This window comes from Narcine bancroftii, chromosome 1 (assembly GCF_036971445.1).
Source record: "Narcine bancroftii isolate sNarBan1 chromosome 1, sNarBan1.hap1, whole genome shotgun sequence".
NCBI lineage: Eukaryota > Metazoa > Chordata > Chondrichthyes > Torpediniformes > Narcinidae > Narcine > Narcine bancroftii.
The window spans coordinates 454,116,546-454,138,787 of NC_091469.1; the positions used below are offsets into that span (position 1 = coordinate 454,116,546).

Genomic DNA, 22,242 nt, shown 5'->3' on the forward strand with positions numbered 1-22,242 from the left:
GCAGCAATCTCCTTTGAAGAAGACCGCAGAGCCCACCTCACTGTCAAAAGACAAAGGAGGAAAAACCCAACACCCAACCCCAACCAACCAATTTTCCCTTGTAACCGCTGCAACCGTGTCTGCCTGTCCCGCATCGGACTTGTCAGCCACAAACGAGCCTGCAGCTGACGTGGACTTTACCCCTCCATAAATCTTCGTCCGCGAAGCCAAGCCAAAGAAAGAAAAACAACCTGGCTACTGCATGTTTAATAATGTACACAGTCTGGGTGAAGTTCCTTGCTTCTGTTACCAGTGCAACAGATAAGTTTGATAAATTAGTACATGTTGGATGGATTTGGTCATTTGTCATGAAAGTTAAAGATTAAAAATCAAATATAGGATGCTGCATCGTAAGAATGGGCAGCTCCACTTTCCAACAAGTTTTATGCAAAAGCAAGGGTTTTCCACAAGTATATAAATAATATCGATCCACTGATGGTTCTTTGTTATGTTATGCATTTTAATCATGGAAATTTTTAATGATAGTATTTCATGCCTCTGAGAGGTCAATATAAACAACAACAAAAAATACTCATTGTTTATCTCAAAGGCATTGTATTACTAGCTTAAGATTCAGCAGCTAGCTGGCCAGAAACCAATTTGATCAGTGATGAATTTGTTTTTAAGTATCTGAAAGTCAATTGCTAATATGGCAAAAGACGGAAATAGTTCAAAATTTTTTTACATCAGAGAAAGTCAGCAATGCATGCTTTTCTCCATATTTTATATAACCAATTAGACCTCGTGCAATCCTGGCAGCTATTTTCCCAAATGTACGCATCATCAGACCGTCAGTCTTTCTGGACTTCATGTCAAGGGTGTTTTTCCACTTCAGTAAATTCTTTCCAGATCTTTAATAATGCATTAGGTTGCTGGTTTTTAAAAAAGTTGTTTTTTTTTTTAACCCATTCATTGTAAATATTGACCAACTGTGCCTTGGCTGCAAATGTAAAAAATATAAGTGATTTTAAGGCTGAATTGTGGCATTCTGCCTTGGCTAGCAATAATGTGCATAATTCGTTTATGATTTATGATATTATTTGAGTCATTTGGTGAAGGTACTATAATGTAATTAGCATATATATCAGTAAATTGATCAGAATCCATTTTCATGGGCTTTTAATTTTTAAAACTGTAGACATTTTTACAGCATCTTTACATCCAATTATAGAAATGTATATGGTAATTGAAATATGGTCAGTTATTGGACTTTTCTAGCATTGGCAAAACATTTTACTCAGAAATATTTAAATAGTGAAATAGTTAATAGATGATTTTATTGACATTAAGTATTTGCTTAATCTTCAGGAAATTACGATACTTAAAAGAAGTATAGAATCTAACATACTATCCCTAAGGGCAGATTACCAAATGAAACTGGAAGAACAATGCACATACCTGTATAAAAGGATGAATGAACACAATTCATATATTAAGAATAAGTATCTGGAGGTAATAATTACATTTAATTTTCTTTGTAATGTTATTATGAATGCTTCATCATAAATTGTGTTAATGAGCTAGTTTAAGACTGATTTTTTTTACCGTAAATAGTGCTTATGTTGTCATTTTAGCTATTTTGGGATAAGATTACAGAAACACCACTTGATCCGAAATTTTTAAATTAAATTTAGACAAATAAATAATCTTCTGACTTTGTGCTTTCACTATAAATCCTCACTTCCTCAGTCATCGGATTATCAAATCTGTCTATTGACTACAGTAATTCACTTATTTAAATAGGTTATAAATTATGTGAAATAATATTCTTAATTTAATATTTATGTTATTGATTGGTGATTATAGGGTTGAAATTTGAAGATATAATTTCTGTACAATATGTTACCTCTGGATTCTATTGAATTGTACTACTTTGGGGAACTTGAGTTTTCTGTCTTTATCAGTTGTCCATCTGTGATATTGGTTGAGCTTGTTTTTTTCTTAATTTTTTTTCTCCCTAATTTAAGGAAATTCCCAGCATATCCAGGCATATCATCTTGCTATTTCGTAACACCTACATTCTTTTGTCGATTCGTGCCATCAATGAGAATCTTCAGATACCTGTCTGAAAATCTAGGGTGTACTCTCTTTTCTTTAATCCCATTGCACTGACCCCACTGCTGTGCTGTTGTATGGCTTTATTATGATGTTTCCTTTATGTGCTAGGGGCCAGTTTCTTAGCTTCAAAACTAGATATTGATTAATGAGTGAATTGTAGTTAAATCAGGCTGGGTGTGGAACCAAGGTACAGGGCATCAAGTGTCACTGTGCACTGAGGTTCTAACTGTCCCAAATGTTATTTAGAACATAGAACAGGCCCTTTGGCCCTCAGTGTTGTGCTGACCTATATATTCCTACCAAAAAGCTAAACTCTTCCTACCTTGTAATTCTCTATTTTTCTTTCATCTATGTGCCTGTCTTAAGAGTTTCTGAAATCCCACAAAGGTTCAGCCTCCACCGCTACCACTGGCAAGGCATACCAAGCACCCACAACCAAAATAAAATACCCCTGATGTCTCCTTAAACTGTCCTCCCTTCATTTTGTATAGATGTCCTTTGTTGATTGCTACTCCCACCCTGGGAAAAAGACGCTGGCTTTTTCTATGCCTCTCAGAGTCTTGTAGACCTCTATTAAGTTAACTTTAATCCTTCTTTGCTCCAAAGAGAAAACTCTTAGCTCTGCTAACCTTGCCACATAAGACTTGTTTTCTAATCCAGGCAACATTTGTAAGCAGTTTGTGTTTTCTCCGTGTCTGTGTGGGTTTCTTCCGGGTGCTCCAGTTTCCACCCATTGTTCAAAACATACTGGGAGTTGTAGGCTAATTGAGTGGCATGGGCACGTGGATCGTAATGGCCTGTTACCATGCTGTATATTTAAATTTAATCTCCTCTCCATAGTCTCCACATCCTTCCTATCATGAGGTGACCAGAACTGACCCCAATATTCTGTCTCACCAGAGATTTATAGAGTTGCAAATGACTGCTTGACTCTTGAGCTCAATCCCCTGACTAATGAAGCTCAACATCCCATAGGTCTTCTTAACAATCATATTAATCTGCAGGCAACCTTGAAAGATGTATGGATTTCGACCCCAAGGTCCCTCTGTTCTTCCACACCATGTGCTTAGCCTTCAGATTTGACCTTAAAAAATGCATCATGAAGGATGTTGCAAAATGCATGGCAAAATATTGTGAAGGATGAGCTTGGCCCCATTGCCACGCAATGTCCCAGCCAGTTGGATATTGCACACCTCCTATACTTGGGGAAAGATTTTTTCCAGAAAAACTGCTTGGGCCACAAGTCCATCAGGCAATGGTCAGCAAATAATGTCTTAAAGAGACTGTGGGACAAGAACTCAATGGATACAGTGGGTGGTTCCCTAAGCAAATTGTCCAAATTATCTGGCAGCGTGCCTTATCACCAGGACCCACTAAGAAATTCAGCACCTGGGTTGGCTGGCAGTGAAAGGAGCCTGCCCAGTTAGGTCCTACCTGTGCTAATGGAAGATCATTCCCAACACTCATTGCCCTCAAGACAACTGACAGTACATTCACCCACCTCTTTGTACACTGTGGATGTTTTAAGAGTGTATGGAGAAGGGTCTTTGACATGGTTCATCCCCATCAGCAGTATAATGGAGGACTTCACAGGCTTTTCCGGGATTGCTTGCAGAGGCAGACATCCAGGCAGATTATAAACTCAGTGAAAGATGCTCTTTAGTTTGTCCAAAACCTGGTGTTCCAGCACATTGAGATGACAGTGAGGGATTGCTGCCAACTGTCACATTACAGACTGCAGAACTACATGCTTTCCTTAGCCAACCCAAGAGCTCTGAGGGCAAGTCAGATATCCTTCCGTTATTGAATATTGAGAGACTAAGATTGATAGAGAAGCCTCTTAAACAACAGGAGAAGTTACCCGAGGGAGCGTGGTGGGGACACATAAATGGCAATGGAGCTCTAAATGGTTAATGCTACAAGGTACAATTGGAATTCGTTGAAGAAATGACAAGCAGCTAGTCAGAATAGGGTACAGCAATTGGCTCACAAACAGGCTAGATTAATTTCATCATCTAGTGAAGAGGAAGATGGGGGCGTGGCAAGATGGCGTAGAGTCTAGACGTGTAATCTCGACCTCTCTGGCCAGACTTTTAAGTACCCGTTTTTTAACCCTTTGTTTTCAAGTTTAAACTTTTTAAATTTTAGCTTAAGTATTAAGGAACTATTATGGCCATTAATGGTAAAAAGATTAAACCTCAAGTGCAGAAGAAGTTACATTTTCGAAGTGCTGAAGGTTTGGGCCCTAGACGACTTGATACAGCCTCAGGCTTAATCTCTTCAGTGTCTAAATTTCAAAGACTGCCTGTGGGAGATGAAAAAAATGTCTTACTCACCAAGTGAAGGATGGCACTGGAATTACCCGTTCTCTGGAAGAAGGTGCGTGTTCCCAAGAAGTGGATCCCGATTTGGAAATCCTTTCGATTTCAACAGAGGGAGCATGCAGGAAGATTACTCCATTGTTAGAAATGCATCAGGAAGCATTTCAACCTGAAGATATCGCTTTCCTTCGTGATTTTGTGAAAAAACAATGAGATGCGGTGGGGGGGAGACCAGTGGCGACCACCTGAGGAAGTCGGGTTGCCGTCGCTGGGAGTCCAGACCCGCAGTAAAACTTTTAAAATGCCTTCTGTTGAGTTGCAGCAGGAGCTGCAGTTATCTGGTTCTGCCACTAGGTCAGAGAGAGCAGGGCTGAGCTTTTCTGAGCTACAGTGTATGCAACTAAATGCTGTTATTCAGCCTCTAATGAATGAGATGGTTCAAATGATAAGTTCAGAATTGAATATAGTTAAAGCACGTGTGGATGCATCTTATGAAGAATTTAAAAAATTTCAGACTGCTTTTTCGGACTGTAAACAACAAGTGGCTTCTATCATAGAAAAAGTGTTGAAAACTCAGTCATAGAATTGGAAGAATGTGAGAAGGAGTTAGAGAGGAAAATAGACTACTTGGAGAATCAAAGCAGAAGGAATAATGCGAAAACCGTTGGTCTGCCAGAAAGTATAGAAGGACAAGATCCTCTTTGTTTCTTTAAAGACTGAATCTCACAAGTATTAAGGCAAGAATTTTTTTCTGGAGGATTGGTGCTGGAAAGAGCCCATAGAACTCTAAGAAAAACACCCTCAGCTGGTCAGCCACCGAGACCAGTAATAATTCGATATTTGAATTATTTGGACTGAGAAGCAAAACTTCGACTAGTATTGCACAATGCAAGACAATGACAAACTCCGTTATTGATTCAGAATAGCAGAGTTTTTTTTAATCCTGATTTGAGTCAAGAGGTCATTCAATGTCAACGTCGATTTAATCCAGTTAAAGAAGTTTTGTGCCGTAAAGGTTATGTTTACTTTTCGCTACCCGGCAGTGTTGAAGGTGTTTTATGGAGACTATCAATTCCGGTTTTTTGAGAATGATCATGAAGCAATGATTTTTGCTGATTCATTGCCAGATATAAGAGGACAAAGACATAGTCCACCATTGTCTCCTAAAGAAAAATCTGGTTGTTCTGGAAATGGAAGAAATGGCAGAAATGGGAAAAACGGGAATGGAAAGAGTTCAACTTCTTCTGAAATGGGATCTTTGAGATTGGAATCTCTTTGATGAAAAGAAGAATTTTCTTTTTCTTACTCTTTTTTTTGTTATTATGATGTTTTGATGTTATTCATTGTTTGGTGATAAAGTTTTTTTGGGGGGGAGTTTTCTTTTTTTTTATTTTCATTTTAGTTAGCTTTTAATTTGTGATTTTTTTTTTCCTATTGGAGGGCCTATATATGTTGATTTGAGTTTTCATATAAAGATATTTTTGGTATTTAGTAATAATAGTAGATATGTCGAAGTTGAGGTTTGCTACTTTTAATGTTCGAGGATTAAACAATCCGATTAAGCGTAAGCAAGTCGGTGTATATTAAGAAAATAAAAATTGATATTGCTTTTTTACAAGAAACACATTTGAATGTGAAGGAAAGTATGAAATTAAAGAGGGACTGAGTTGGGCATGTATATTCTTCATTTAATTCTAGGGCTAAAGGCGTGGCAATCTTGACACATAAAAATTTATCTTTTGAATTACAATCAATGGAGGAAAAGGCAGGATGTAGTCTTAAATTGAATTGTAAGATTTTTAGTGTATTTTGGACTTTACTTAATATTTATACCCCAAATGCAGATGATGAAATATTTATTTCAGATACATTTTTATGTTTGGGTCAGGCTAATGATAATATTTTAGTTGGTGGTGATTTTAATTGTGTTTTGGAACCTTTATTAGATAAATCTCCGAAGAAAGTTAAGAAATCTAAGATGGCAGTTCAGGTTCAAGCATTGATGAAAGATCTTAATTTAGTAGATATTTGGAGACGTCTTAATCCGACAGAGAAAGATTTTTCCTTTTATTCATCTAGACATGAATCGTTTTCAAGGATTGACTTCTTTTTAGTATTGGCACATTTACAAGGGAAAATACAACAAGCGGAATATAAAAGTATGGTGATTTCAGATCATTCTTTGTTATATTTTACATATGCAACTTCTGAGAAAATTCAACTGGCCTATCGTTGGAGGTTTAATACAATGTTGTTAAAAAATATGGAATTTATTGATTTTTAAAACACAAGTAATTTTTTTTGAAAGAAAATTTTAATTCTGTTCAAAGTAAGTTTGTATTATGGAATGCTATGAAAGCTTATTTGCGAGGACAAATAATTAGTTATACTTCTAAAATAAAAAAGAATCGATTAAATCAGAGTCTTGAATTAGAGAAACAGATTGATGAGTTAGAAAAGGAATTCCAGAAAGATGCTACAGAAAATCAGAAAATAGAATTATCTAGGTTGAAATTGAAATATAATACTTTGCAATCTTATCAATTTGAATGTGTGATTAATAGGACTAAACAATGGTATAAATGGGGAGAGAAAGCACATAAGGTGTTGGCGTGGCAATTAAAGAAAGAACAGATTTCGAGGACTATTAATGCTGTTAGACGGAATTCTCTTATTACTTATAAACCTCGTGAGATTAGTGATGAATTTTGTTCATTTTATAAAAAGTTAAATGCATCTGAAGGAAAACAAGAAACTGGATCGATTGATCTTTTTTTTTAAATCGCAGTTGAATTTACCGATATTAGAGGATGCAGATATACAGGAATTAGAAGAACTATTTACTGATTCGGAAATTAAAATGGCTATGATGGAAATGCCGAATGGTAAATCGCCTGGTGATGATGGATTTTTGGTTGAATTTTATAACATTTTTTATGATGATTTATCTACAGTGTTTGGGGATGTATTACGTCAAGTTGGAGAACATTATGAATTACCTGAGTCTTGTTCTAGTGCTTTAATTACAGTAATCCCAAAAAAAGATAGAGATCCTTTGAAAGTATCTTCATATAGACCAATTTCGTTGTTAAATGTAGATTATAAAATTATAGCTAAAATATTAGCGAATAGATTAACTAAATTTTTACCTAAGTTGATTCATGTGGATCATATTACATCAGTAGTGGGAAAATGATGGAATCCATTATTAAGGATGTAATAGCGGAGCACATGACGAGCAGAGAAGGGATTGGACGGAGTCAACATGGATTTACAAAAGGTAAATCGTGCTTGACAAATCTATTGGAATTCTTTGAGATGGTGACAGGTAAAATAGATGGGGGAGAGCCAGTGGATGTGGTGTACCTGGACTTCCAAAAGGCCTTCGATAAGGTCCCGCATAAACAACTGGCTTACAAAATCAAGGCTCATGGGATTGGGGGCAAAGTATTGATGTGGATTGAGAACTGGCTGGCAGGTAGGAGACAAAGAGTTGGGATAAATGGCTCATTTTCTGAGTGGCAGGCGGTGACCAGTGGGGTGCCACAGGGATCTGTACTGGGACCCCAGCTGTTCACAATTTACATTAATGATCTGGATGAGGGGATTGGATGTAATATCTCCAAATATGCAGATGACACTAAGCTAGGAGGGGTTGTGTGCACGGAAGAGGGGGTCAGGAAGCTCCAATGTGATTTGGATAAATTGAGGGACTGGGCAGATACATGGCAAATGCACTACAATGTGGATAAATGTGAGGTTATCCACTTTGGTACTACAAACCGGAGGGCAGATTACTATTTGAATGGCAATAGATTAAGAGATAGGTAAGTGCAGAGAGACCTAGGGGTACTTGTACACCAGTCTCTGAAGGCGAGCATGCAGGTACAGCAGGCAGTTAAAAGGGCAAATGGTATGTTGGCCTTCATATCAAGAGGGTTTGAGTATAGGAACAAGGATACCTTACTGCAGCTGTACAGGGCCTTGGTGAGACCATACCTGGAGTATTGTGTGCAATTTTGGTCACCTTATCTAAGGAAGGATGTTCTTGCAATGGAGGGAGTGCGGAGGCGATTCACCAGGCTGATACCTGGAATGGCAGGAATGACTTATGAGGAAAGATTGCGCAAATTGGGATTGTACTCGCTGGAGTTTAGAAGATTGAGAGGGGATCTCATAGAGACCTATAAAATTCTGGCAGGACTGGACAGAATGGATGCAGATGGGATGTTTCCAATGAAGGGAAAATCCAGAACATGGTTTGAGGATAATAGGCAAACCATTTAGGACCGAGATGAGGAGGAATTTCTTTACCCAGAGGGTGGTGAATCTGTGGAATTCATTGCCACAGAGGGCAGTAGAGGCAGGTTCATTAAATATATTTAAGAGGGAATTAGATATATTTCTTCAGTATAAGGGTATTAAAGGTTACGGAGAGAAGGCGGGGACGGGGTACTGAACTTTAAGATCAGCCATGATCTCGTTGAATGGCGGAGCAGGCTCGAAGGGTCGAATGACCTACTCCTGCTCCTATCTTCTATGTTTCTATGTTTCTAAACAGGTTTTATAAAGAATAGATATGCTTCAGATAATATTTTGCGCATGATTAGTTTGATTAATAGATTTCGACAATCTTTAGATCATCCGATGATGATATCCTTAGATGCAGAAAAAGCATTTGATAGAGTTGAGTGGAATTTTTTGTTTAAAGTTTTGGAGAAATTTAAGTTTGGTCGTTTCTTTATTGGTTGGATTAGGGCTCTATATAGTAAACTGGAAGCTAGAGTATTGACGAATGGTTTGAATTCAGAACCTTTTAAATTGACTCGATCAACTCGTCAAGGTTGTCCTTTATCACCAGCTTTGTTTGCGTTAGTGATTGAACCTTTAGCACAGCTGATAAGACAAAATACACAGATACAAGGTATGAAAGTTTTAGACGAGAAGTATAAAATTAATTTATTTGCTGATGATGTATTGGTGTATTTAACAAACCCAGCTCAGTCACTTTTGCACTTGAAGGAGTGTTTAAATACAATATGGATGTCTTTCTGGATATAAAGTTAATTGGGAAAAAAGTGAAATATTACCGGTAAGTAAAGGAGATTATTCAGTTTATAAGAATATTATTAATTTGGAATGGACTGATCGAATTAAATATTTGGGTATAATTTTGGATGTTAATTATCAATCTTTATATAAATTAAATTATTTAATAAAAAAAGTTAAAACTGATTTGATTAAATGGAAATATTTACCTATTAATTTATTGGGTAGGATAAATACAATTAAGATTAATATTTTTCCGCGTATACAATATTTGTTTCAATCTTTCCCGTATTTACTTGATAATTTTTTTTTCAAGACTTGAATAAAATGGTTAGGGAGTTTTTATGGAGAGGTAAATTTTTGAGAGTAGCTTTGAATAAATTAATGGAAATATGAGTCAGGGGGATGACGTTTACCACATTTTCAAAATTATTATGAAGCAGCTCAACTTAAATTTATTAGTTCATTGATGAATTTGGTACGACCTCCTAGTTGGGCCAAAATCGAGATGGCAAATATTTCTGAATTTGAAATACATCAATTTTTGTTGAGATGGGATATAAATTTGTTACAACAATATTTTGTGCCTATACTAAAACATTTGATGAAATTATGGATAAAGAAAAATAAAATGATAGGCTCTAGGGGTAAATTATTGGCTTTGACTCCGTTGTATAATAATCAACTTATTTCTTTTTCAATAAATAATTGAAGTTTATTGCATTGGAAATTTAAAGGTGTGAAAAATTTGGGAAATTGTTTTGAAGAGGGTACATTTTTTCTTTTAATCAGATGAGGGACAGTTTTGGTATTGATAAGAACTATTTGTTTCTCTATTATCAAATTCGATCTTTGGTAAAACGTATGTTTGGTAGAGATATGATTTTACCTAACATGACTAAATTTGAGACTTTTCTTATGAAGGTACCAGAGAAGGGTAATATTTCATCTATGTATCAAATATTACAGGATGGTATGGATAAAAAGGGTTGGGATAGATCTAAAAGTAAATGGGAAGCAGATACTGGTTTTATTTTTTCCGAGGATGATTGGTTAGATATCTGTTATGATAGTGTAACTAGATTGATAAATGCACGTTATGCAATGATTAACTATAATTTTTTACTTCAATTATACTTAACATCTGAAAAATTAAAAAAGTATGGTTTTCATGAATCAAATTTGTGTTTTAGATGTGGTAATACAGTTGGAACTTTTTTCATGCTGTTTGTTCATGTATACATATACAATCTTTTTGGAAGAAAATTCAATTGTTTTTAGAATACTTTTAAAATATTTTTAGTTCCGACAGTATTTTTATTGGGTAGTTTGCAACCTCTGAAAGGCTTGGGATTAGATAAATTTCAGCTTGCTTTTGTATATTAAAATGTATTGCTAGTACATGGAAAGATACAAATATGATTGATATTAATAGATGGCATAATGAGATGAATATTGTTTAATAATGGAAAAAATTATGTATGTTTCGCATGATAATTATAATTTTTTTATTAATAAGTGGTTGTTATATTCAGAATATTTACGTTTCAATTTACATTGATTAGATCTTTAAGTATATTTAATGTTTTTTAAATATTTTTTCTTTTTTTCTTTCTTGATGGCTCTCCTTAGGAGAGTTGGCTGAAGGGGGGGGGGGGTCTTTTCTTTTTTTTTCTCTTTTTCCTATATATAAAAAATAACATTCATGTTTATGGTTAATTGTTGTATATGTCATATGCTATTTGTTTTTTGAACGAATAAATAAAATTTAAAAAAAATCTAGTGAAGAGGAAGAAGGAAGAGATGAAGAAACAAGAATGTATGAAGAATTGGAGGGAGTGGAAACATTATATCAAGGAGAAGAAGCTTATTCAAGGTATAGAAGAAACAAAGTCTGAATATTCTGAAGTTAATCTTCAAGGAATGGATTCTGCAGCTCAGACTTCTTTAATTATGAAGCGGATGGATAAAATGATTAAACATATGGATATACAATTTTTGTCTGTTAGATCTGATGCTAATACACAGTTTTAATATTGCAAAGGTGAAATTAATTTTATTAAACAAGAAATGGTAAAATATGCTGAGACTGTAGAAGTTAAAGTCCAGAAAATTGAAGAAGATATACAAGATTATTGTTTTGAAGTAAAGATACAATGAATAAAATGGAAGATTCTGTTATAGCTTATGAAGTTCAAAGGAAAGAACTTGTACAAAAAAAATTTGATGTATTAGAAAATCATTGCTGCAGGAATAATGTTTAAATTGTTGGGCTGCCTGAAGATTTTGAAGGTCCCAACCCAGTAAATTTTTTTAATCAAAAATGGATTCTGGAGATTGAGCCTTGAAAATTTTCCAAATGTATGAGAATTGGATAGAACACATAGAGCTAATAGAAAGAAACCATTCCTGGGACAAGCACCATGCTCAATTCTGATTAGATGTTTGTGTTATCAAGATAAATAAATTATATTATGATTAATGGTCCAAACAACAAGGCCCTTTAACAGTGGGAAACAATAAAGTATTCTTTTCTGCAGATTTAAGCATGTATATTGTTAAAAGAAGAAAATAGTTTAATCCTGCAAAATCAGTTTTTTTGGAAAAAGTGATGCAAGTTGTCATTTCGATACCAGCAGACAAGTTTTTTCTGGAGAAAATCAATCGCAATTTTTTTACTGATGAAGATGAAGCTTTGGAATTTGTCAATTCTTTGTCTAATATTAACAAGAACAAACCCAGTCAATTTATTCAAAAAGTGAGATTAAGTCAAGCTGAGAAGACATAAGACTTGTGTCAGATGCCAGAACACTAAAAATCAATTGAAATTGATGATGATCAAGAGAACAAAGATCTTTAAGAAGCTTTTTATACTTGAATGAACAGAATAACTGAAGCTATGTATGTTCTGTTGGGGGTTGGGGTGGGGAGGAAAGACTTTTTGTCTTCTCCTTCCGTAACCACGTTCCATTTTGCAGTGAAGGCCTCTTCCCATATAATAGTGGGAAATAGTATTGGTTTTTCTTTCAATATCACTACATTTTTTCTTGGATTTTTGTTTCTTTTTAAAGGGGTTTTTCTGCCTTTTTTTTCTTTGGAGATGTTAGTTATGTTTGAAAATTTGTATGGAGCAGCGTCTACTGGGATGGGTGGCGAGAGTTCTTCAGTTTCTGGATGAGATATGGCTGTTATTAATGCATTAAATTTTGTAAGCTTTAATGTAAATGGACTTAATAACTCAATTAAGAGGAAGAAAATTTTGGTTTATAATAAAAAATTGAGGGTTGATATTGCTTTTTCACAAGAGGTACACTTAACTGAAAAGTTAAGTCCTCGTTAGCCAACATAAAGTGGATATCTTCTGGCATATGCTCTAAAAACAACTGCTCGAAGATCAAGCAAGGCCTATGGCTGTCTGCCAGTGTCAACATGTCGTTCATTAACTCCGAAGGGGTGCGCACCCCCAGGCCATCGAATTGGAGGAGCCATGCAGCTCACTCGCACAATGATAGACCGTAAATACAAAGAAAGAGGACTTTTAGGGCTTCGTCCATGTCAAGAGCTGGTAGGTCACGAAGGAAATCCACTACTCGACCAGATGTGTCCTGGTCGAGGGTACTTAGCGCATGATAGTACTTCTATCTTGCAAATGTGGAACTGCGGCTCAGACTCCCTAAACCAAACTTCAGGTTGAGTGGTCCAAAAGACAGGCAGTTTGAATCCGTAGGGGTCACCATTGTAGCAACTGGGTCACAGTGCAAAATGAAGAACGAGAAATTGATCAGACATAGTCAAGTCGAAGTTCAGTAAAATTCGTTTACTCAGTCACCTGCAGCTTTTCAAACCCCCGCACATTCCAAATGATGTCATCACATTGTAATGTCATGATATCACTCAGAATCTCCCAAGGTAGTTCGATTATGCCTACAATATCATACGTCATACATGAGCTGCTACAATATCATACATCAGTCTTGGACCTTTCATCTTATTTATTATTCAATTTGAAATTATTAAAGTTCAAACTCTAAACGGCATCACAGTTTGCTGAACTTCTTCAACAACCTCTGATCTTAGCCTAAATATTCCAATTCTTACCCTGTATACTCATGAGTTTTGGGGACCAGTTTTTCAGGTCAAATTTAGGAGGTTGACTTTTACAAGGACTCTTTTGACTGCAGTAAATATCTGTGTTGTTCAAGCTATTGGGAGCTCGTAAGGGCAGGCTGACAGGACAAGAGTCCATCATCGTGGCATCGGGAACTTGGATGGGTGGGCAGTCAGGACCAAAATTAGGTGGGGGGAGGGATCAACTTTTACATGATATACGGAAAATACGCGATTTTTGAACCAAAAAAAAGGGTGTGACTTTTACACGGGATGGAATATATATGGTATTGTAAAAATAGTTCAGGGTTTTGTAACAAACAACTTCCTTGAAGATTGAGCAAATCTCCTTGAAATCTCCAGTTTCAATGGTAATGACAATAGAGGTGACATACCACAATTTTTTCTTTCTTGTATCAATCTTTCCAATTAACAAACTACTTGGAAATTAGCTGCTTTCTCTCTGATGTTTATTATAAATATTTATAACAAAGGAAGGATGATGTAATATTATTGTAGTTGTGGTGTGATGACCATTGACTAGTTCGTAGTCAAAATCCAAAGCTCAACCCAATTCATATTCTTTCAAAAATTATGGCTAAATATTTCCAAGCAAACCATAAGTATCCTCTTACTTAATCACTTCATTAAAACGCTTTCACAAATGTTGATCATACCTTCTTAAACCTAAAATTGCCCCTTAGTCACTTGTTCATCCAACTTTTCATTTCAAGTTACACAAATACTCCAGAGTAGAATTGGTATTGTTTTGTTGGTGAATTTCAAGCTTCTGCAGGTGATGTTCCTGTTTATGATCTAAATATGTTTTGTGCTGAGATTGTGTATGTTGGTATTTCATTCCAAAAACATCTATGAAGAAAAAAAATAAATGTCGACATTCAATTCATACCTGATCTTTGTATTAGATAAAAGCTCTTTGAAGTCATCCTTTGTGTGGTAACTGAAGTTCATTGCATTAATCAGTTGTTTTAATTGTTGCAGAGAATCGAAGTCCTTCGCAATAGTTTCAAACAGCAGCTTACTAATGCAATAGCGCAGATCAATGCTGAATTCACGGTTAGTACTATTAAACTGCTTCATATTTACTTTTAATATCGCCATTAAAAAGGATGCTAGATATGATCCACATTCCAGGATATGTTTCCAATGTGCTTCACTTATACAAATCATTAATGCTTCTCTTGTTTATGACTTTTTTTTAATAAAACCTTAAACGTCTTTTGTTCTGAAATTCTGCTGAGATACCTTTATTAGATATATTCCTTTGTGCATATTTTGTTTCATCATGTATATATATATATTATTTTCCTTAGTGGGTTGATGGAGGGGATACCACAAAATACCATAATTTGTCAGAATGAAGGCATTTGGAAAGAATATATCATGCCACTCACAAGCCAGTGCAGTATAATTTTGAAATTGTTTGTTCACAGTGCAGCTTGTGACTTGAGTTGCAAAGTTACCTGCCTAGATTGTTTCACAGCACCAGAAACCAGCTTTCAATCTTTAGGAGTTGTCTGTATAGTATTTGCATATTGTCCAAGTGAATTTCTTCCAGATGCTTTGGTTTCCATCCACATCTCAATGACATGTCGGTTGGTAGGTTTATTGGCCACACTAAATTTGCTTTCAGTGTGTAAGTGAGATGTGGAATTGTCAGGGAATTGATGAGAATGTGGGGAGATTAAAATCTGGGATTAATGTAGGATGAATAGGACTTGATGGTTGGCATGGATTTAGGAAGATGAGGGGCTTTTTTGTACTGTACTCCTCTGAGTCTCTGGCTATGAAGTTTTAGGATATAAGTTTATTTGCAACAAAATGCCTTGTGCAATGAGAGGTTTTACTGCAAACAGATAAATTGTTTACCTCTAACATTCATACAGTTGTGTAGAAAGCACAATTCAGAGTATAGAATTACAATGAAAAGGAAGACTACTTGGCACCAAGCAAGGGCAGCATAATAGCATTGTTATGGGGTTCATTCAGGAATCTGGCTCCAGGTAAGAAACCAGTCTTTAGACCCGTTGGTGCATACCTTTGCAATGTTAAGCCTTCTCCCTGATAGGAGGAGAGAAAAGAGAATGTGTCGGGGATGTAATGGGTCTTTCAGTATGTTGGCTGCTTTTCTCAGACAGTGAGAGATGGCATTGGGGTCTATGGAGGGAAGTTTGCATTATGTTCTGAGCTGCATTCACTACTTTATGTAGCTTCTTCCAATCTTGAGCAGAGTGATTCAAAACACACTGTGATGCTTTCTATGGTGGCCCAATAGAAATCGTTTGGGGACAAAAGAGACATGCTGAACTTATTTAGTCTACTAAGAAAGTAGAGGGAATGGTGCACTTTCTTGACTGTTGCATGAACATTCTTGTCCCTGGTCAGGTTATTGGAGTGATTTATTCCTAAGAACTTTATGCTATCCATACTTTTGACTTCAGGGCCATTAATGTGAACAGAGGTGTGGATTGTCTCCTGAAGTTGATTATTTCCTTCATCTTATTGATGTTGAGAGAAAAGTTACTGTATATTGTCCCCATGACACTAGACTTTCATTCTCTTTGCATTCCATCTCATTGCTATTTGAGACCTGGCCCACTCCTTTTTCTATGGGAAGCTGCTTGCTTCACACCTGTTGTTGCTTTTAAGTTGGAATATGGCCATATCATTTTCTACAATGTCAACAAAGTAATGGTTCCTTGTAGCAGGCTATGATCATCTATCAGTTCTTGCTGGTTTCACTCCCATTTTTGGCTCTCAGGGAATTGTGGCATCAGGTGTTTGGACTGTACTTACTTTTACAGCTATCAGGCTCCTGAATGAACCCCATAACAGAGCTATCATGCTATCCTTGTTTTGTGCTAGTTGATCCTGTATTCTGTAAATTGTGCTCTATACATGGCTGTATCAATGTTACCCTGTTCTATTTGGAGAAGAACCTTTCTCACAGTATTATGAGGTATTTTGTGACAAATAAATTTAAAACCATGCGTACCATCGTGTCATGCACCATTGAACATGCTCTTTTACCTAATGGGTCCATGTCAACCTTCAGTTATATGTCTACATTTGTCCCATTTTCCAGGGCTCAACAATATAGCCTTCTATGCCATGACGTTCCAAGTGACCTTCCCAACTTAAATATGTGAAAATATATGCTTTCACTCCCCCAAGCCCCTGCCCCCCACCACCACCAGTGGTTCCAAATTCATGCACTCTTTGACAAAGGTTGGTTTGAGGCATGACTTTCATTAGATAACTGCAAATATTTAGAACATTACAGCACAGTACTGGCCCTTCAGGCCTTGATGTTATGCTGACCCATTTATTCCTTAAAAAGTACTAAACCCTCCCTACTCCATAACCTTCTATTTTCTTCCATCTATATGCTTGTTCAAGAGTCTCTTAAATGCCCCTAATGTTTCAGTTTCCAACACTATCCCTGGCAAGGCTTTCCAGGCATCGACAACACTGCGTTTATATACTTAAAAAAAAAACCCTGATAGCTCCCCTAAACTTCCCTGCCTTCACTTTATACACATGTCCTCTGGTGTTTGCTGTTCCTGCCCTGGGAAACAGGTGCTGGTGGTCCACCCAGTCTATGCCTATGATAATCTTGTAGACCTCTATAAAGTCTCCTCTCGTTCTTCTACACTCCAAAGAGAAAAGTCACAGCTCTCTAACCTTGCCTCATAAGACTTGTTTTTCAATCCAGGGAACATCCTGGTAAATCTCGTCTGCACCCTTTCCATAGCTTCCACATCCTTCCTATAATGAGGTGACCAGAACTGAACACAATACTCTAAGTGTAGTCTTACAGAGATTTTTAGTGTTGCAACATGATCTCTCTGGTCTTGAACTCAATCCCCAGTAATGAAGCCTGGCATCCCATAGGCCTTCTTAGCTATACTATCAACCAGTGCAACAAACTTGAGGGATGTTTGGATTTGGATCCCAAGGCCCCTTTGTTCATTCACACTCTTAAGTAACCCTGTACTCAGCCTTCTGGTTTGTCCTTCCAAATTGCATCACTTCACACTTATCCAGATTGAACTCCATCTGCCACTTCTCTGCCCAATTCTTCATCCTGTCTATATCCTCTCATAACCATTGACAACCTTCATCTCCATCCATAACTCCTCCAACCTTCGTATCATCTGGAAACTCACTGACCCATCCTTCCGCCTCTTCAGGTCATTTATAAAAATCACAAAGAGCAGGACTCCCAGAACAGATCCTTGCAGAACTCCACTTATCATTGACCTCCAGGCAGAATACTTTCCTTCCACTACTACTATGTCTGACTTCCACCCACACCGTATCATTAGACACTCCTCTGCAGCCTCCTCCCTTTCAGTAGCCAGTAATGCTACTCCCCTCCCCATCTCTTACCTCCCAACCCATTCCTTTTAAAATGCCTAAACCCTCATTCCTGCATCATCCAATCCTGCTCTTCCTCCTGCCAAGTCTCTCTAATGACCACAACATTGTATTTCCATGTACTGATCCATGCTCCAAGTTCATCCCCTTTATTCCTAATACTCCTTGCATTGAAATAGACATATTTCAAACCCTATAACTGGTTACATTTATTCTTGACTTTTCTCAACAAACTCAGAACATATAACATCATGCTTTTGAATTTCTGCCCTATTGTCTGCACTCACATTCTGGCTCCCACCCTCCTGCCAAAATAGTTTAAACCCTCTCCAACAACTCTAGCAAACCTGTCCACCGGGATATTGGTCCCTTTCCAGTTCAGATACAGCCCATCCTTTCTGTATAGATCAGACCTTCTCCAAAGAGATCCCAATGATCCACAAATCTGAACCCCTTCCTCAACTCTTCAGCAACAATTGTCAATTCATGGCACAGGCACCAATCCCAAAATTACCACCCTTGAGGTCCACCTTTTTAACTTCTTTCATAACTCCTTATATTCTCTCTTCAGGACCTTATCACTACTCCTATCTATGTCATTGGTGCAACATGAATCATGTCATCTGGCAGCTCACCCTCCCCCTTCAGAATGCTGTGAACTTGATCAGAGTCATCCCTGACCCTGGCACCTGGGAGCCACTATACCATCTGGGAGTCTCTATCTCATTCACAGAACCTCCTATCTGCTCACCTAACCAATGCGTCCTCAATTACCATAGCTCACCTCTTCTTCCCTCCCCCGCCACTTCTGTTCTGAATTGAGGGGCCAGCCTCTGCGCCAGAGACATGACCACCACAACTTGTCCCTGGTAGATCGTTTCTGCACCCCCACCCAAACCAACAGTATCCAAAACAGTATACTTACTTGTTGAGTGGAAAGGCCACAGGGGTGCTCTGCACTATCTGCTTATTCCCCTTTCATCTCTTAACAGTCACCCAGCTAACTGTCTCCTGACATTTGGAGGTGACTGTCTCTGAAGCTCCTCTCTATCACTACCTCTGTCTCCCGAATCATTCTGGAGTTCATCAGGCTCCAGTTCCCTAACTCGGTCTTCCGGGAGTTGCAGCTAGATGCATCTCTTGCAGGTGTAGTCATCAGGGACAATTGTGCTGTCCCAGATTTCCTACATGCTGTATTCTGAGCATTCCATTTCCACTGTCTCTGTTAACTCTTCCTAATTTAAATACCTTGCTGGAAACAAGATGGTCCTCTGCTTCTTCTCGCTGAAGCATCTGAGTCAAAGCTTCAAAGTCCCACTACTGCCCTGAGCCACATACACACCTCTGCTCGAGCTACCCCGCCCCCCCTTGTATTGATCACTGCCCCTTATCTTTATTACTCCTCCCACCAATCGCTGTTCTATTTAACCCTTAACTTGCCCTCCATTCCCTTTTTTAAATGCACTCACTTCAAGCTGTTTTCTGATGTAGCATGATCAATAACCAGAAGCAGACTCAAAGCAAGTGATTAAAGGCTTTAATATCCTGAAGCATCAGGCACATTTCTACATGCTGCTGGACTGGATCCAAGGCTGGTATGGAGGGAGGAGACTAGGGCTATCAGCCGTTATTGGGAATCTTAAAGGGAGGAGTTACAGGGTCGGAGATGGGCCAGCCATTACAGTTGAGTGAGGACACATCTGCACTACCATATTCCTCCACATTCACCCCTTTTTAGATAGAACCTGGTAGGGTGAAGTGAGACAACATCTATCATTACTGGTCATGCAGTCTTTAACAGTTCACAGTTTCAGCTGGTCTGGTGGTTTTATCCGTCACTGTGATCGCCGTAGCACTGGTTGCGTTGTTATCAGATCCTGTGGGACAGTGACCTGTATGGCTGGCTGAATGTCCGGGGGCTGAACTGTAGTGGTCCGAACAGGTTCTGGAGGGGTGAGGGGGTATTGATGGTTCAGTTTGTGGTGGTAGGGGTGGTGAGGATGGAGGCCTGAGGGGTATTGGTGGTGGGTTCAAGTGGTCACTTGTCTGGATGATACTTGGAACTGGCTGGTCGCTGATGTGGGCTTCTGGGTGCACCTCCTCTGCCAGAGCCCCTGCTCAAGCTAGGTCCCAGACAGACACCAAGTCTTCCCACCTATCTGGGTACTGTGGGTCCTAACATGTATTAGAACAGTTTCTCATGTGGGGTGGCATTTGCAACAGGTCAGAGAAGGGACTTGGTGGTGTGTAGCACCTACAGAAGGACCTCTTGCCACTGGGAGACGGGCATCCCTTTTGACATGAGGGTCTAGAGGATTACCTTCCAGATCGTGCTGTTCTCCCTTTCCACCTGCCCGTTCCCATGTGGGTTGTAGCTGGTGGTCCTGCTTGTGGCTATACCTTTGGACAGGAAATATTGGTGCAACTCCCCAATCATGAATGAGGACCACTGATCACTGTGAATGTAGCTGAGGTATCTGAACAAGGTGAAGAGGTTGTGGAGGGCTTTAATGACTGTGGGTGTTATTATATCCGGACAGGGAATGGTGAATGGAAAGCATGTATTCGTCTGTGATATTCAGGAAGTGCACATTCTGATTCATGGATGGGAGGGGGCCTTTGAAGTCCATACTGAGACGTTCAAAGGGGCAAGTGACCTTGATCAGCTGAGCCTTCTCCAGCCGGTAGAAGTGCTGCTTGCACTCCAAGCAGGTCAGCTGGCTGATCTTCTCCACTGAATAGGGGAGGTTGCGGGCCCTCACAAAGTGGTAGAGCCTGTTGACCCCAGACTGTCAGAGGCAATTTTGGAGGGCTCGGACATGATTTACCTGTGCCTTGGCGCAGGTTCCCCAGACATTGGGTGGCTCATTGAGCTTCCCAGGCCGGTACAAGACCTCATAATTGGAGGTGAACAGTTCAATTCTCCACCTCATGATCTTCTCATTTTTGATCTCCCCCCATAAATGAGATGGCTCTCTCCATCAGCAGGGTGAAGAATCTGTCGGCCAAAGAGTCCCTCCAGTGGCACACAGCCTCCACTATAGCCTGTGCTGCCTTGTTGATGGTTGAGTCCCTGAGCTCGGGGCCCCAGAGGGTCCAGGAAAGAAATGCCATGGGCCTGCATGCTTCGTTCAGTGTGACAGCTAGGGCAACAATGGAGACACCGCTCTCCACTCAGAAAGGGATGGATTCATCAATGGCATACATTGCTGCCTTTGAAATCTCATGCTTAATGGCCATGAAGACCTTACAAGCCTCCGCCGATGGAGGAATCATTGTGGTTTTTACCAGGGGGTGGGCCTTGTCCACATAATTAGTGACCCATTTGGCATAGTACAAGAAGAACCCCAGGCACCTTTTCAAGGCCTTGAGGTTTTGTGGCAGTGGGAGTTCCAGAAGGGGGCACCTATGTTCAGGGTCGGAGGCAATGACGCCATCCTCAACTGCATACCTCAGTATTGCCAAACGCGAGGTGCGGAACACGCACTTTTTCTGGTTGTATGTTAAGTTCAGGACTTTAGTGGTGGCAAGGAACTTCTACAGGATTGCGTCATGTCCCTCCTAGTTATGGTCACAGATGGTAACGTTATCCAAATACAGATATGTGGCTTTTAATTTATTGCCATCCACCATATTGTCCACCACCCTTTGGAACACAGATATCCCATTTGTAAGGCCGAATGGAACCCACAGGAAATGGTAGAGGTGACCGTTGGCCTCAAGCACCGTGTATGGAAAGTCTTCTGGGCGGATTGGGATCTGGTGATACATAGACTTGAGATCAATGGTGGAGAAGACTCGGTACTGGGCGATCTCATTCTCCATGCCAGCTATGTTGGGGAGGGAGGTAGGCGTCCAATAAGGTGAACCTGCTGATGGTCTGGCTGTAATTAATGACCATCCGGTGCTTCTCCCCACTCTTAGACCACCACCACGTGCCTCCAGAGGCTGTTACTGGGCTCTATAATGCTCTCCAGTCCCCCTACCTTCAGCTTTTATAAATAGTCCATCCCCTGGGTTGTATCACTTACTTTTCATGGCGACCAGTTTGCAGTCATGGGTGAGGTTATGGAACGGGAGGGGCGGAGGGACCCAAACAATGGCCAGACCACAGGTCAGGTGCCTGGATGGCTTTCCAGTGTCTGATTGGCCACATTTAGAGAGGTGGGCAGACCATCCAGGAATTGATTGTTTCTGACCATAAGGGTAGGATGGGGCCCATCAAATTGCATCAGCATGCTCATAACCTGGCACTGAAAATCCAGCC

The 22,242-nt window shown here is 38.9% G+C and overlaps 1 protein-coding gene across 5 annotated transcripts in view; it reads left to right on the forward strand.

Annotated features, from left to right (window-relative positions):
- LOC138751799 (uncharacterized protein C10orf67, mitochondrial-like) overlaps positions 1–22,242 on the forward strand; it is a 207,618-nt gene that overhangs the window by 13,891 nt on the left and 171,485 nt on the right. For 4 of the 5 annotated variants that reach the window (XM_069914605.1, XM_069914606.1, XM_069914604.1 and 1 more), the window contains 2 exons: positions 1,348–1,491; positions 14,577–14,651. In XM_069914605.1, coding sequence (XP_069770706.1) covers positions 1,348–1,491; positions 14,577–14,651 — 219 coding nt within the window. Of the gene's footprint in view, positions 1–1,347; positions 1,492–7,206; positions 7,304–14,576; positions 14,652–22,242 lie in introns of those variants that run through there. The other variant, XM_069914608.1, reaches the window with a different exon arrangement.